The sequence below is a fragment of the Anas acuta genome, chromosome 22, assembly GCF_963932015.1.
Source record: "Anas acuta chromosome 22, bAnaAcu1.1, whole genome shotgun sequence".
Taxonomy (NCBI): Eukaryota; Metazoa; Chordata; class Aves; order Anseriformes; family Anatidae; genus Anas; species Anas acuta.
Window position 1 is genome coordinate 8,037,666 of NC_089000.1, and position 14,027 is coordinate 8,051,692.

Consider the following 14,027-nt stretch of genomic DNA (forward strand, 5'->3'; position numbering starts at 1 on the left):
ATCTGGAAGCGTATCTACAGACAGTGATAACAAAGCTATTCTGCGACTTTACCTGATGTAGGCTGCGTTTGGCTTGCAAGGCAGCATTTAGCTTCTCTTCCTGCTTCACTCTCATTTTAACAACTTCATGAAGGAATTTTTCTTTGGCTTCTTTTGTATCTAGGCCACTGTCCAGGGCCTGCCTTAGGTGCTCCAGCTCAGCTTCCAACCCACTGCTGTGAGAGTCAGAATGTGTTGCAACCTCATATGAACTGTTGACTGTGACTGGGGCTTGCATCCCAGGTGAGCTCATGTCCTTTGCAGAGCTGGATGAAGTAAAGGATGGGGAGGAGAGCGAGGATAAGGAGGAGGTGACTGAAAAATAGAAATATCTAAAATTAATCAAAAAATGTATAAAACAAATATAACTTAAAATATGCTGAGGCCCTTTTCTAAAGAAGAGACATTCAATAATTAATGAAAAAATGGAAGAAAGAAAACTCTTATTTTATATTTTGACACCTGGAATGTGATGACAATGCAAACCCGATTAACTTATGGGACCAACTTACAATTTGCCTGAGTTGTGACTTTGGGATTTTTGTCACAAACAGTGTTTTCTCTGTGTGTATAAAGAAACCAGTTCCTTCATGGAAACCTGCGTGAGCCTGATGTTTTCAGTGGGCAAAATTTCTTCTTTTGCATAAACGACACGTAGCAAGTGAGGAAGCCAGCAGCAGCAGTTTCTAAGTGACTTAATAATGAGGTGACGGCAATATCTTCATCTTTCGCTGAGGAGCCCAAGGTGTGAATGCTTTCTAAGAACAAACTGACTCTTGATCTCTGCTTTGTGTATACAGCTCCATGGATGCAGTACTGAAACCGAGCACGTCCTCTGCCTGACGGAAAACTGTGTGTGAGTATGTGCATTCTGGAATTGTTACGGGCTACTCGTGCATATCCCACATAGGCCTTTATAGAGAGCTCTTGATCAGATAGCAAAGCATCACTATTTTTCTATGAACAACAACCCATTATGTCCGCCTCTGCACAACACTTACCTGCTCTAATGAAAGGCTATCTGCTTTAATGAAAGCCTCCAGGTTTGTGGACACTTGTGGTTCAGGTACTTCTTTTTGTTGAGGCACCTCTGTTCCTCTCCCAAGAAAACACCCCCTCAATATATGTCCCAATCTTATTTTTCATTATTACTACAAACCTTTTTTACATGCTGTGGAGGCACTAGGCTTCCTGCATTCCGTTTAAACACAACCTACATTTAGTATCTAACTCCGGTGGATTACTAAGGAAAATCCAGCACAAATAAAACAAAAGGAGGTGTAACTGTCACTTACATTCTTCCCTGGTTTCTACTTCAATTTCTGCTTCTGATTCCTTATCCTCTTCAGGGGCAGTAACAGTGGCCACTGGTTCTGGGATAGTCTGGTTCTCTGCAGCAAGTTTTCTTTTCCGCGGCTGGACAGTGCTGTTCAACGGCTCACTGCTCCGCGACACTACTGTGGCACAGGGGGGGTTGCTCACGATTTTCTGTTGGGCTGGAGGTGCAAGTGCCACATTGGGGGCCACAGCATTCTCAAAGCTTTTGTAGGAGTAAAAACTGTTGGAGAGGGGGAGGCAAAAGGAAGGAGAATAGAGTCATATTCTTGGCTTTAAAACACCTCCCAGTCCATGTGCTACACTGAAACTGCAAGACACAAGACACTTACAGGTGACAGTGTGGTACCATCCATTTGCACCAGTTAAGAATCTGGCTATATATTTCTTAAGCGTTATGCACTCACTTAACTGTAGAAATGATTTATACTGCTAATTTCCATCCAATTCAGGAGGGATCGTATTTGAAGTACCGCGTATTCTAAGGGAACCAAACAGATTAGATCCCAAGTCTAAAAGTTATTATGCTGTTTCCTCATGATCTTCAAGCATTATTGATTTTCCTAGTCAGACTTCTTTAGTTCTGTCTGTCCACAAATATTTTGTAAACTTGGAAACAACACTTCCTTAAGAAAGGCCACAGGAGTGCAAAAAGCATGTTCTCGAGTATCTTTAATTTCTTGACACAGAATGCGTATGAGTGCACGTACGTAAAGTCGCACTTAAAAACAACTATGTTAAAGAAAAGCAATTTGTATTGTCAAATACTCAGAATTTTACAAAGTACAGATCAAAGACTGCCTTTGCAACTTTAATTCAGCATCCACAATATGATGTATCCTCAGTCATACATTAAAACTTCTCTGGAAGCTGTTGAAGGTGTTTTTATCCCAAGACTTAGGTTGGCCAAAGGCACACTCTTACACCAGTTTAACCCTTCTCACCCTTCTCTCCTGACCTACTTTAAAAAATCTGTTTAAAAGCAAGGATATGATGGGAAGATTTAAAAAAAAAAAAAAAAGAAAAAAAAAGAAGAAAAGTCAGTTCCCATAACTTCTAAGAAACTTGTTCATCGGGGCAGCAGAACGTGTTCTCCCTAACACCCACTAAAATACCTGGCCACTTCAGTCAAACTTTCCAAAGAAACCACCACCCTCAGGCAGAAACCTGGCAGGAAGATTTTTCAGGCCGAACAGATTGCCCTGACACTTTCCGCTCTGTGACACCAGCAGCCCCACCTATGGGGGCAATGACTCATTCCTGTACCAGTTTAATCATGTCGCTACTGAAGAGCAGAATCTGGCTAACAGCATCAGCTCTTTGATGGGTTCTGCAGCCCGAGGACTTTTCCACTGCTGTGCCATGACCCCCAGGACCACTTCCCACCAGGAGGGCAGGGGTAGCCCGCTGTCCCTTCAGTGCCCTACCCTCCTCTGCTATTGCAGACACTGTTAAGGGCCCAGCCACAGGTCTGCTGACGGCGTGCTGCCAGGCCCGTGCTGCAGAGCTGCTGCAGCTACCAGGCAGCAGTTGCCTGGAAATGGCTGCCTGGTCCCTGGCCACCTGCCCCAAGAGAATAACTCAATCTTCCTGTAAATAGCGAGGCCCGAGAAATTCTGATGACAACCCCATTATCAAAATTATCAAAAGTTCATAGAAGCAACCTTCGTTTCAGACCTTCATGGCACATTTCACCACAGAAAACCTATTTAATAAATGCACAGAATACCAATTCCTATTTTTGTTTCCTTCCCTTCTGCTAATTAGAACACTGCAGCTGCAAATGCTTTTTATTCTGATACCAGTGGACTGACTGAATTACGAAGCCAGTGGTAACAGGGCGAGGCACCAAACACAAAGCAACTTGCTCTCAAATAAACCTCCACAGTTGCTAGCCCCATCCCTCCTTCAGTTCACCTCTCCTTACCTGTCCCGGATCAACGCAGGAAGATGGCTCGAAAGCTCTTTCTCATTTGCTGATACAGCAGGGGACCAGGGGCGGAAAGCTGAGAGACGCTGACGGGGGTGGACACAGCCAATGCTCTGAGAGAAGGAGGGGAAAGAAAAATGAGTAAATACAAATATTCTTTTAAAAGTATTAATCACAAAGGGGCATTAGTTGTTATTATTAAGGCCACATTTCATTACCCCTAAAATTGCTCCTCTACTGGCTAGGACCTACTTGCTTAGCAGGCTCCACTGAAGAGGTGACTGTACCAATGTCAAACCCCACTTTTTTTTCTTTGCCAACAAGTTATCTGTGATTTCCAGAGACCACACGAGGCTCCTGAGTCTTTCAGGATTCTTGTACCTCACAGGCATGGAGGAATTGCTTACTTTATCAACACAATCAAGGGCAGTGAACGCTGGAAGATGGCAAGGAAATTGGGAGGACCGCCTAACTCTATGCTTACCAGGAAAAGGACAGAAATGTTATTAATTTACAAAAGCTGGGCGAGGTCTTTCTCACATTTTCTCTTCTGGTTTTAGTAGAGGGATGTTATATGGGAATTTGATCTCTCTTTTGATTACAAAATACTCAGCAATCACCTTATTAGATGAACTGGATAAGGACCGTAACCAACTGGACTGTTTCTCCTTCTCAGTAGAAGCTGGAGTTTGGGAAGCAGAGTCATCTATTTTGTTTTTTTTGGAAGCAGGAGGATCTGAAGGGACCTGAAACAAAAAGAGTCAAATGTAATTACTCATTTTGCAATCAGCTTAGAACCAGGTTATAAAGCAAAAGCAAAATTTATATTTAAAAGTAAAAATCACTGCACTTTTTTTCTGCATTTTTAAACCTAAGGAACAACAAAAGAGTGAAGACATGGGAGAGGCACAAACTACGACACAACGTGGTTTCATTCCTTCGTTTAGAACACCCAGATAAAGTGTAGGTGGTGCAGGAGTGACAGGGAGAAACATAAGTGAGACATTCACACCATGTTGCAGGGAAGTATCTGACTTCTATTATTTTTGTATGCAGAAAGGTAAGTTTTAATGTGGTTGCTGAACTGGAAAGATTATTTTAAACGAGAACAGAACAGACTTTGTTATTCTGTTTGCAGTGGTTGTTATGCCGATGACTTCACTACCCCACAGCTGCAGTGGATTCTGGGGGTGCTGCCAAGAGCTGCTTTGCCTTTTCCACAAGTGGCTCAGCTTGGCCCATAAATCATCCCCAAGCATAAGAAAGCCCTTTGGCAAGCAAAACGCCTTTCCTTCAACACTGTGAAGGAATAAAATTCCTATAGTCCCAGCGTGGCTTACAAAAAAATTGGTAACTACTGGTTTAACTGGTGTGCTGGGGATACCAGCTTGAAGCCCTGCCAGTACAAACATGTCTGTCGGCAGGGAGGGAGAAGGTTCTGGACCTTACTCTGCCAACAAGAGCAGCATACCACCTCCGTTCCTCTTCCTTCTCCTGCCTTTTTTGCAGTTCTGAGCTCGCTGTTTCCATCAGCCTGGTTCTAAGGAAGGTGGCGGAACCACGCTGTGAGTACCAGGAACAGCTTGACTCTGCGCTCGATTGTACAACCCCACAGCTCACTGTGGTTTGGTGGGCAAGTATTTATGCCTGTTTTGCAGACACACCTGAATGGCAACATTTTGAGAGCTGAAATGCTTCAAAAAGAGGTGTAATCTGTCAGTGAAAGAAAGGTTCTTACTTGCCTGTAGCTTGTGTTCTGAAAATCAGCCCCCTTCAGGGCATCTGAACTGGGAACTCAGAGACTGTTTCTGCGAATGGTTTTTCACTTCTGAAAGTCGTGATCCCAGTGACTTTACCTGAAGCATATGCGAGGGACTGAGAGCAGCATTGCTAAATTGCGCTCGTCCAGACTCCCAGCTGACTTCCAGGCAAAGCCAACATCTAGGTAACTAGAGCAACACCGTCCCTTCTGCATACCTTAATTAGCAGGAAATGATGACCTGTCCAAGAACAGCCTGCTACTCACATGGAGGCAGGGTACGAGTACGAATACCCAGCCAATGCGAGCTCCTTTGGCAGCACGCGGTGCTCTTAGGGCTCCTCCAGCCCCATGTGCATAGTAACAGAATCAAACCAAGGCTGGAGGCATTAGTAAAACATTCCCTGGCACTCTGGAGCTTGGGACAGCTTTCCATATGTAGCAGATGAAATAGTATGACATGGGTGTGTATATGTGTAACTGCAAGTACAAAATTAGCCCGTAGCAATGCCAAATGCCAGCCTCGGTGGATTTGCAGAGGATTCCTCCGGCACAGCCTCGGGCTTTCTTGGGGTTGACGCTGGTACTGGCTATGGCGTGGCACCTCCCGTCTGACCCAGCTAAGACAAGGCATTCCAAAACACTTTTTGTAGAAATCGCAGGACAATGCATTGGAAAAGGTTTGGTTTTGCTTTCAGAGATGCTGTCTGTGCAGAATTAGTGACAGCATGAGAAAAGTATTTGGCAAGTGACTGCTGATCCCAGCCCTATCCACTGGGGATGGTGAGCAGTGTGGGGAGGGGAGCCTGGGCGGAGGGTGGGGAAGAAGGGGCTTGGAATGAAAAAGGCAGCAGGTGGCAAGGCTCAGTGTGGAGACCCCTTCCTGCCCCGAGCAGCACTGCCCGCGGAGCAGCTGCCCCGATGCTGCCCCTCCAGTGCCACGCACCCAGCGTGAGCTGGACCCAAACCCCGGGGCAAGTGCAAATCCGAGCAGCCTTGGGAGAGGAGAGCAAAGTGCCCGGTTCTGAAAGGGCTGGGGGAGAGGTTTAACGAGAAAGATCTCATTTGCACTTTAAAGAAATCAAGTCTCCTCTCCAGCTTCCTCCACCGTCCCCCTTCTTTTCCCTGAAGTCGAAGCCGACATCCCAGGCGCAGGAGGGCTCTGAGCACAAAACCCATCAGCAGACAAGGGAAAGATGCTCGACCTTTTGTTGCCAGGAGCCAGGATTGACCTGAAAACATGAGATGCTGCAAGAAAACATGCAGTAAACAAGGTGTGTGCATGGGGGGAAAATGGTTTTTCCTTCCCCACAAACAGATGGGAAGAAGGTGAAAAAAGGGGGAGAGGGAACAGGTGCTGACTGCGGATGCAGGTTTTGTACCTTCAAGTCATCTCCCACCACAGCACTCCAGCATTCCTAGTGGGCCGGTGCTGTCTACAGGGGTAAAGCACTTCAGCTGGACTCAAAGGACTTCTGCCAGCATAATTCGTGAACTGCTGGGATGACCTTGGCCAGCTTTCTTTCCATCCCTCTCCCATTTTGTTTATACAGATCTCTGCTGCTTATGGCATGGATTGCCTCTTCCGACGTGCTCAGCAACACCCCTACATAAGAAACAACTTTTGGGTCCCGTTTTAACAATGCAGACATGCAGCACTTCCACCAGTTTTCCCACCTGGTGGAAAACATTCAGAGAATACATGTCATTATGTGTCAAAAAGGGGAGGGTATCTCAGAAACTCCTGAACTGGAAGGGGTCTGGCTACAGCCCGTAGTTATCTGGCGAGTCATCACTCTGGTGTGTTCCTGTCGGCTTGGATATCCCCTCCTGCTGAAAACGCTTCTGTCCCTCTCCCCCAAAATGTTGTGGCTGTGTCATGAACTCATCAAAAACTCCACCTACGAACACCAAAAGCAGGTCAGAGCTGTACTGTACTGCACTCCTGGAAAAGACAGAATTAAGTTGGCTGTAGGAGATACTGAGGGGAGGCACAAGACCACTTCCTGAACACGTCTCTCGCAACTCACCGATTATATCCCATCCGGGTTAGATCCCAGGCAGCAACAAACAGCAAACCCTGCTCTGACACTTCCATCCCAGCCCCGGCCCCAGGAAACCTCGGTACTGGCTCCAGTGTGTATGATTTTCTTTCATTTTCTCTCTTTGACAAATATTGGAATATATGAAGTCGCAAAAGAAATACAGAAAATCTGATGCAACTTTTTTTGCCATCTCTTCCTGCATGACTTATCAAAAACTTCAACCCAAACCCTACAAGACTGGAATAAATATTTCCTCATTTCTTCCTCAGTTTTTCTTCCACTGCAGCAACTTAATGACTTGTTATCAAATAGGCTTTGCACTTGGCAAAGCGGTTTGTTAATACACATTTTCTCAAATCCACAGATGTAAGAAACTTCATGACACAAAGTGGGCCCAGAAATATTATGCAAAGCATTTACTTAAGCTTTTGGACCGTTGTTTTCTAAAGCAATTGATATTTGAGGGAAAAAACATACATAGAAAGATTTATAACGTTCCTTGAAAAGGAATCTCAAAGTACGTTCCAAAGGGAAATTTTGGCACGTGAACTTTCATGTCAGCCCTTTTTAGACAAACTGAGACTAAGCAGCCTAATTTGGCCTCTAGCCAAGCAGGGCCACATTTGACATGTCAGATCAAATTTCCCGGCTCAGTTCAGCAGTGGAGTAACAGAGCACGAGACCAGTGGAAAGGATTTTTGACTCTCTACTTCTCACACAGCCCGGCCCCACAGCACCAGGCCAGCACGGGGCAGGGGGGTGAGAGTCGCTTCTCGTGGCAGAGGACAGAAGATGAGCCCAGAAGAAATCCTTTAATTTTGAGATTTGGGACTGATCATGGAGAATATCCTTGAAGCCTGAGGATCTACCAAACTATGCTTCCTGAAACAATTTGCCTCTTTTCACTACCTTATTTCCACTGCTACGCTGGGCTGATGAGGTGGCTTGAGCCCTTCGCTCCTTCCTCTCCGCTCCGCTGCACCCACCCAGCGCCTGCCGCACCTTTGGGGCGCTCTGTGATGTGAGCAGCTATCCACTAGGGGATAAGCTAAGACCACTACAAGCAGGACAGTGCTCCTGTGGGAAGGAGGCCAAGCACAGGCCCAGTCCTGCAAAATGGTGAAGCCAACGGGACCACTCACAGAACACCATGGGCACTGTGGTGGGGAAGCTTCTGCCTTGTTAAGGGGGGAAAATAGGAGGTGAAGACTTGCCTAGGGAACATAGCTTAGAAATGTAACTTCAGACAAGAAGTCTGTGCTCCACCTTCTGATCTGTCCTCTGGCGATAAAACCTCACCAGAGCTGGGAATAAATTTGGCATCAAATTCCAGAACCTAATTGAAAACACAGAGCTGTGAGGACGGGGAGGAACGGCGCATGTTTATCTGTGTGTGTAACCTTTCCCAGGCTAGGTGTGAACGCATTTCTGCTGCGTGTGGTGATGGGAACGAGTTGGGAGAAGAAGGAGGCCAGGCTTCTGCTCTCCGAATTCAGCGCTGCTGTGCCCTGGGGACCAGGAGCAGGTGCTGAGCCCCACACAGAGCTGCCGCAATTCCTCCCTGCAGACACTGAGTGTGCTCCGTGCCCATGCGGAGCGAAGGCTGGGACCTGTGCCCTGGCCCAGTCCCCTCTGTTTAGAGAGGGGCTGGAAAGGTGGTTCCCGCACCAGCACAAGTCACAGCGTCCTACGTGGCATCCTTAGAAAGGTTTGTTTCTCCTCCCAATTGGTTTAATGTCCTCCAAGCTACCCCGATACCTAGAACTCCCTATTTCTGTCTCTACAAACACATTTTGGAAGTAGCGGGAAGCTGAAGAACTCAATTTCATCCTCTGGTGTAAATCAGATGTGTCTCCATTGAAAACTGCAGCTAAAAAAGCATGTAAAACCAGAACAGGCAAAATAAAAAATGGGCTCTAAATCTACAGACAGCATAGCAGCGTTTTGCTCAAGCTATCTTTTTGCTGCTAGCTCATGCGAACAGCTGAGTTCAGTTATACCATGAGAAAGGGTGGGGCTTCCTGTCTCAGCTAATACTCTGTCTGGGTGTGAAAATTAAGCAGCTTTCTCATTAGGGGCACAAACCACAAGACCAGACGCCCGTCTGATATGAGCATGGAGAAACCCCAGAGATAGACTGCTCGGGTTCAAAACGTGTCAGACATCCCAAGATAAAAATACACGAGAAATGAAAGAGAGGAGTTGGCAGTGAGCACATTTCACCACCAGCATCTAATGCCCACGCTGGCACTCGGTGCTGAAGCAGCAACCCAGCTGGTGCTGCAGTGGCTCAGCACCCCACTGACCTGGTCTGCATTTGAGGTTCATTTCAGGTTCGCTGGGTGGGCCAGGTCTCCCCACTGATTTTGTGAGCCTTTGGTTAAGAATTATTTAATGTGTTTTTCCTGTTACAAACTAGCCCTGGACCACCTCAGCTCACATTTTTCCCCACAGGAGCTTGGTGTTCGGCAAATGCCTGGCACAGCACCTGTCCTACAGCAGGTGGTAAGGCAGATGCAAGACCGTGGCTTTCCTCACCCAGCAATGGAAGTGAACCCAAGCACTTATCCCGATCTCTCCAGTTCATGCTTCTGCAGAGCCCTAGCAAAGTCTCCAGATAATACTTGCTTAGATCACTGCTGAGAAATCAGAGTATCTTGAGCTCTGTTCCTGCTCCATGAAGAGTGCACTGGGTAACAAAATGGGAACTGAAAGGCAGGACTTTCAGGTGCTATTCTAAGTGGCTTTACTTGGTCACTGGTGTGACCATGGACCAGTTGCTTACACTCAGCTGACCCCCAGGAATAACACGGGTGCTGTTACTCAGCCATCCTACAGGAGGTTTTTCTTCTGCTCTGACTTGGAAGAAAAGGCTGCAAAGTCTGCTCGTAAGCACAGGGCGATGATTGTAAGTTGCACAGCCTTGTGACACGCCATTTCAGAAGAAACCTTTACCAGTGATGAGTATTCAAAGGTGCTTCTACAGGCTGCTGAGATGACAAATCCTGAGCTTGGGAACTGCCGCTGGAATTCTCCACATGCAGCTTCTGTGAACTGCAGGCCTGGGTCTACCTAGGAAGAGGCTGAATCACGCAGAGCTACAAGAGCTCTGTGCTTATCTCGTTTGTCCTGAGACTTCTTTCAGATTTCTAGTCAAAATCAAACTAAAAAACAAAACCAGAGGTATCTGAAATACGGAGAAGAGCCCTTGATCTGCATCCTTCAAGCCTCCACGGGCACACCACCATGTGGTGAGAACACCTGCTTCCCAAAGTCTCTTTGTGACTTTGCCCAGAAATGATTCCTAACATATCAGACGCCTTCAGCAGGACTGCATTTTCACATGGATTAAAGGAAAATCAGCTACAGACTGATAGCTGTCTCAATAATACAAGCTAAAAATAATGCAGTTCTGTGGAGCCGTAAGATTTACTGCTTGTCTACTGCATGTTTTTAAGACAGAAAAAGCCTACCCTGCTGCAGTGTCAGTCCTAGAAGTGTATGTAGCGTTTGTTTTATTCTCCTTTTTTTTTCCCCAGCTGTGGTTTTGCTGGGCAGCAGCCCAGGCAGCAAGACCAGGGAGCTTTCCATCTTCCCATGTTTAACTGCTCTGGTGGAAGCACAAGCACCCATTTTACCCTGTCATCGGTGAGCTCACACCCATGGGAAGCATTTGCTTTTGTTCCTGCCTTCGGAGCAGACGCTGCCTTCAGACCAGCTCTGTGCGGGGGACCCTGCTGGGAACCCCCCGGCTGCAACCAACCTGTTCCCACTCCCATCACCAAGCCCTTGGGGCCTCGCCGTGTCTCTCCTGGAGGGAGATGTCCTGCTCCTGCAAAGTGCAGCTTTTACTGCACGACAGCCAGGTGAAGGTGACTGCTGCGCCATCTGATACAAAGAGTGCTATGGCAGGAGGTGGCCTTATAGACATATGGGGGTATAGGAGGTTAGTATTCTCTACAACGCTTCTACATAGCTCCTGGCTTAAGTCACCAGCCATTTTCAGGGCTTCTTGTCTTCTCTTTTATTTCAAGATTTCTCCCTTTGTATTTATCTTACTATAAAAGTTGGTTCAGGTGCCATTCGATGACTGCACTTACCCTAAGAAGGAACAAACATTAATGCATTTCTGTAATTCATGGTATTAAAAAAAAAAAACAGAAACAATGCCCCAAGAAAACACCAAATCCAAAACTCAAACTTGAAATGGAGGGAGAGAATGCAAATAACGTCACCACTTCTCTACCTCAGAAGGATCAGTGAGCCTTCGGGGATTCTTTTAGGCCACTGTGCACTTTTCTGCACCTCACCAATTTTTCCCTGTCTGCACTGTCAGGGAGGCAAGAAGGAGAGCGGAAGGACACAGCTAGTGCTACTGGAAACTTGTGCTGAGAAAATGCTGAGCCACTTTGATTAGCTGCTTAATTCCCGATCGCAACAATTACTCTCTGATTTCACCGCTCCCCCTGTAAATCTATCAGATAAAATTATTCTTAGATACAGATCCACCTAACCTAAACCCAGCTGCCAACCCCAGCCTCCCAGCACCCCAAACTCCACAGCTGCAGCGCCGCAGCTTGCGGTGCACTCGGAGCCAGCTCTGCACCACCCCCTCGTCCCAGCAACACGCGGCCACGATGACAACACCGCTGCGCACAGTCCACAAACAATATGCTCCATTGGAGGCTCCAACAATGAGCTCTGTTGTGCTCTAGGCTCTGTGGCCTGCATCATTTGTGTCCCCGTAAATTAAGCTGAGTACCCTTGGACTGTTACTCAGAAGCCACAGGACAGGCACCCCACGAAATTGGCAGTTTCTCTTCATTTTCTGCTTTTTACGGTTTGATGGGAAAACATCAAGTATCTCAGGCCTGACAGTCAAACAAAGTAGGAGGCAAATTCTGTGTAACTGACCGACAGGTGGAAAGGGAGTTTTGGGTGGTAGGAAGGCAGAGAAGAAAAAAACAGAGGACATCCTCTGTGCCACAGAACTGTGTTCAGAAAGCACAGCTCCCTGCACCATGGCTGTAAGGACCACATGGGTTGTTCAACCTTAGAAGTTGCCAACTCTCCAAATACCACGTTTTTAACACCTATTCCTTTAGTCTCAAAACTCTAGGAACTTTCGGGAGTTGCTCAACAACAGCAGGATCTCCCACCCCAAGTGATCCTTCATCTCCAGCTGCTCTTGCTGGGACGTCTCCGCGAGGAGCGAGGACGGGGAGCCGACGTGTGACACGGGGCCATCAGCAACATCAACGCCAGGTGTGGCTGCAGCTGCCTCCTATCTGCACGGCAGCAGTTAGCCCCTGAATAAAGCTCTCCTCTGATTTTCCTTCCTTCTTCTTTTTTTTTTTTTTTTTTTAAGAGACATCTAAAAAGATAGCTGCTTATTTTCTAAGCGATGTACTTGGGATTTGGCTCCTCGTGAAGCAACTGGGAGCCTCTTTTCCACTGGCTACGGGTTTGTTTTGCCCTTCCAGTGGAAACTAAAAGTTATGGCTTGAAACGATTTCCCTGCCCTGTGGTTTCAAACAAAACAAAACAAAACAAAACAAAAAAAACAGCTCCCGCTTCCCGCTGGTTGAGTCGAGCCAGTGGTGGAGCCCAGCGCAAAGCAGGTCAGGGGACGGCGAAGGGAAAGGGCCCCTCTTCCCCTGGCCGTTTGTGTTGGCAGTGGCTGGCTGGGAACTCTGCGATGCCGTGGCAGGCCGAAGGAAGGGGGGTGCGACTGACTGAGAAAAACAAAATAAGCAGGCATGTGTGCCTGTGCACACACAGGCACGGGGGCGCGAGGCAAACAAGGCAGGTTTGGCAGCTGGAGGGAACCGAGGGCTCGGCCCCCGCTGCAAGGGAAGCGGAGGGAAGTTCTGCCATCAGATTCATCAAGGAAAATCAAAATTTCCTCTGCGAACAGATCTGCTTTGCCTGATCCTTGCTGAATTACTTGTGGGGTCATGGTTCTGGACGTTAAAAAGCCCTCTGTGGATATTTTCTCCTCACATTTTCTTTGAAATGAACCCAGGAGCTCTTGCCGTAACTGCACGTAAGTTCCAGCTGCACGCTCTCTCCAAGGCTTCGGTTCCTGTACTGTGGAGACATGTCCACTCTGCCAGCCAAGAATCTCATTTTAATTTCAAACGTTACATAAAAGGGCAAATATTCCCCTTGCGGTTTCCACTAATATCGGCTCTACCAGGCGCGGTGTTCTTCCTCCAGCACCAACTGATGCACAAAGGCTCTCAGCGATGGGGTGGTTTGGGAACCCCACAGAGGGGAGGGAGGGCTCTGCATGTGGCCGAGCTCTCCCCAGGTACGAGACCAGCAGCTGCAGCTCCAGGGTGCCCTGGTTTGGGTTCCTCCCCAGCTCCCCTGGGGCCTGCAGAGCTCCCTGCGGCACACAACCGGCCTCTGACTCAATGCGGTGACGCCCCCACAAAGCTCCCAGCACCCCACAGTTCGCATTCCTCCTTTTAGTTAATTACAAGGACGGTATTTGTCCGCAGAGACCTCCTTGCTCTTCAGCACTTCTTCCTCTTGGGTTCATCTGCCCTTCATTCACAGGCCGTGCTCACGGGGTGCACGGCCAGGTCCATGGCACAGCGTTTCACTGCTCTGTTACGCTCCAGCTGGGTCCCCCATAGCCTTCCGTGCCAGAACTTCACCAGGCGCTCGGGCATGAGCTGAAACCCCCTCGTACAGCACTGAGCATCAGGCAGAAATAAGGCAGGATTGTAAGGATCAACTTTATGGAGAGCTGCCAGAACTACAGCTCCTTAATCATTTTGTATTTTTAACTGCCTGTGTGCGTTCTGAGGCGAAGCTCTAAGGTCTGTGTTTAGTCTTAAATCAGAATAATTACAGGAGGGAAAGAAAAATAATCATAATGGCAGAGTCAGTAGGAAGCGCGTATTTTACA

General features: G+C 47.5%; 1 protein-coding gene across 2 annotated transcripts in view; it reads right to left on the reverse strand.

Annotated features, from left to right (window-relative positions):
• The window catches only part of SKI (SKI proto-oncogene), a 127,067-nt gene that overhangs the window by 11,185 nt on the left and 101,855 nt on the right, over positions 1–14,027 (reverse strand). For both annotated transcript variants that reach the window (XM_068658639.1, XM_068658638.1), the window contains exons 3-6: positions 3,925–4,050; positions 3,302–3,417; positions 1,335–1,597; positions 53–354 (exon numbers count right to left, since the gene is read on the reverse strand). In XM_068658639.1, the coding sequence (XP_068514740.1) occupies positions 53–354; positions 1,335–1,597; positions 3,302–3,417; positions 3,925–4,050 (807 nt within the window). The remainder of the gene's footprint in view (positions 1–52; positions 355–1,334; positions 1,598–3,301; positions 3,418–3,924; positions 4,051–14,027) is intronic.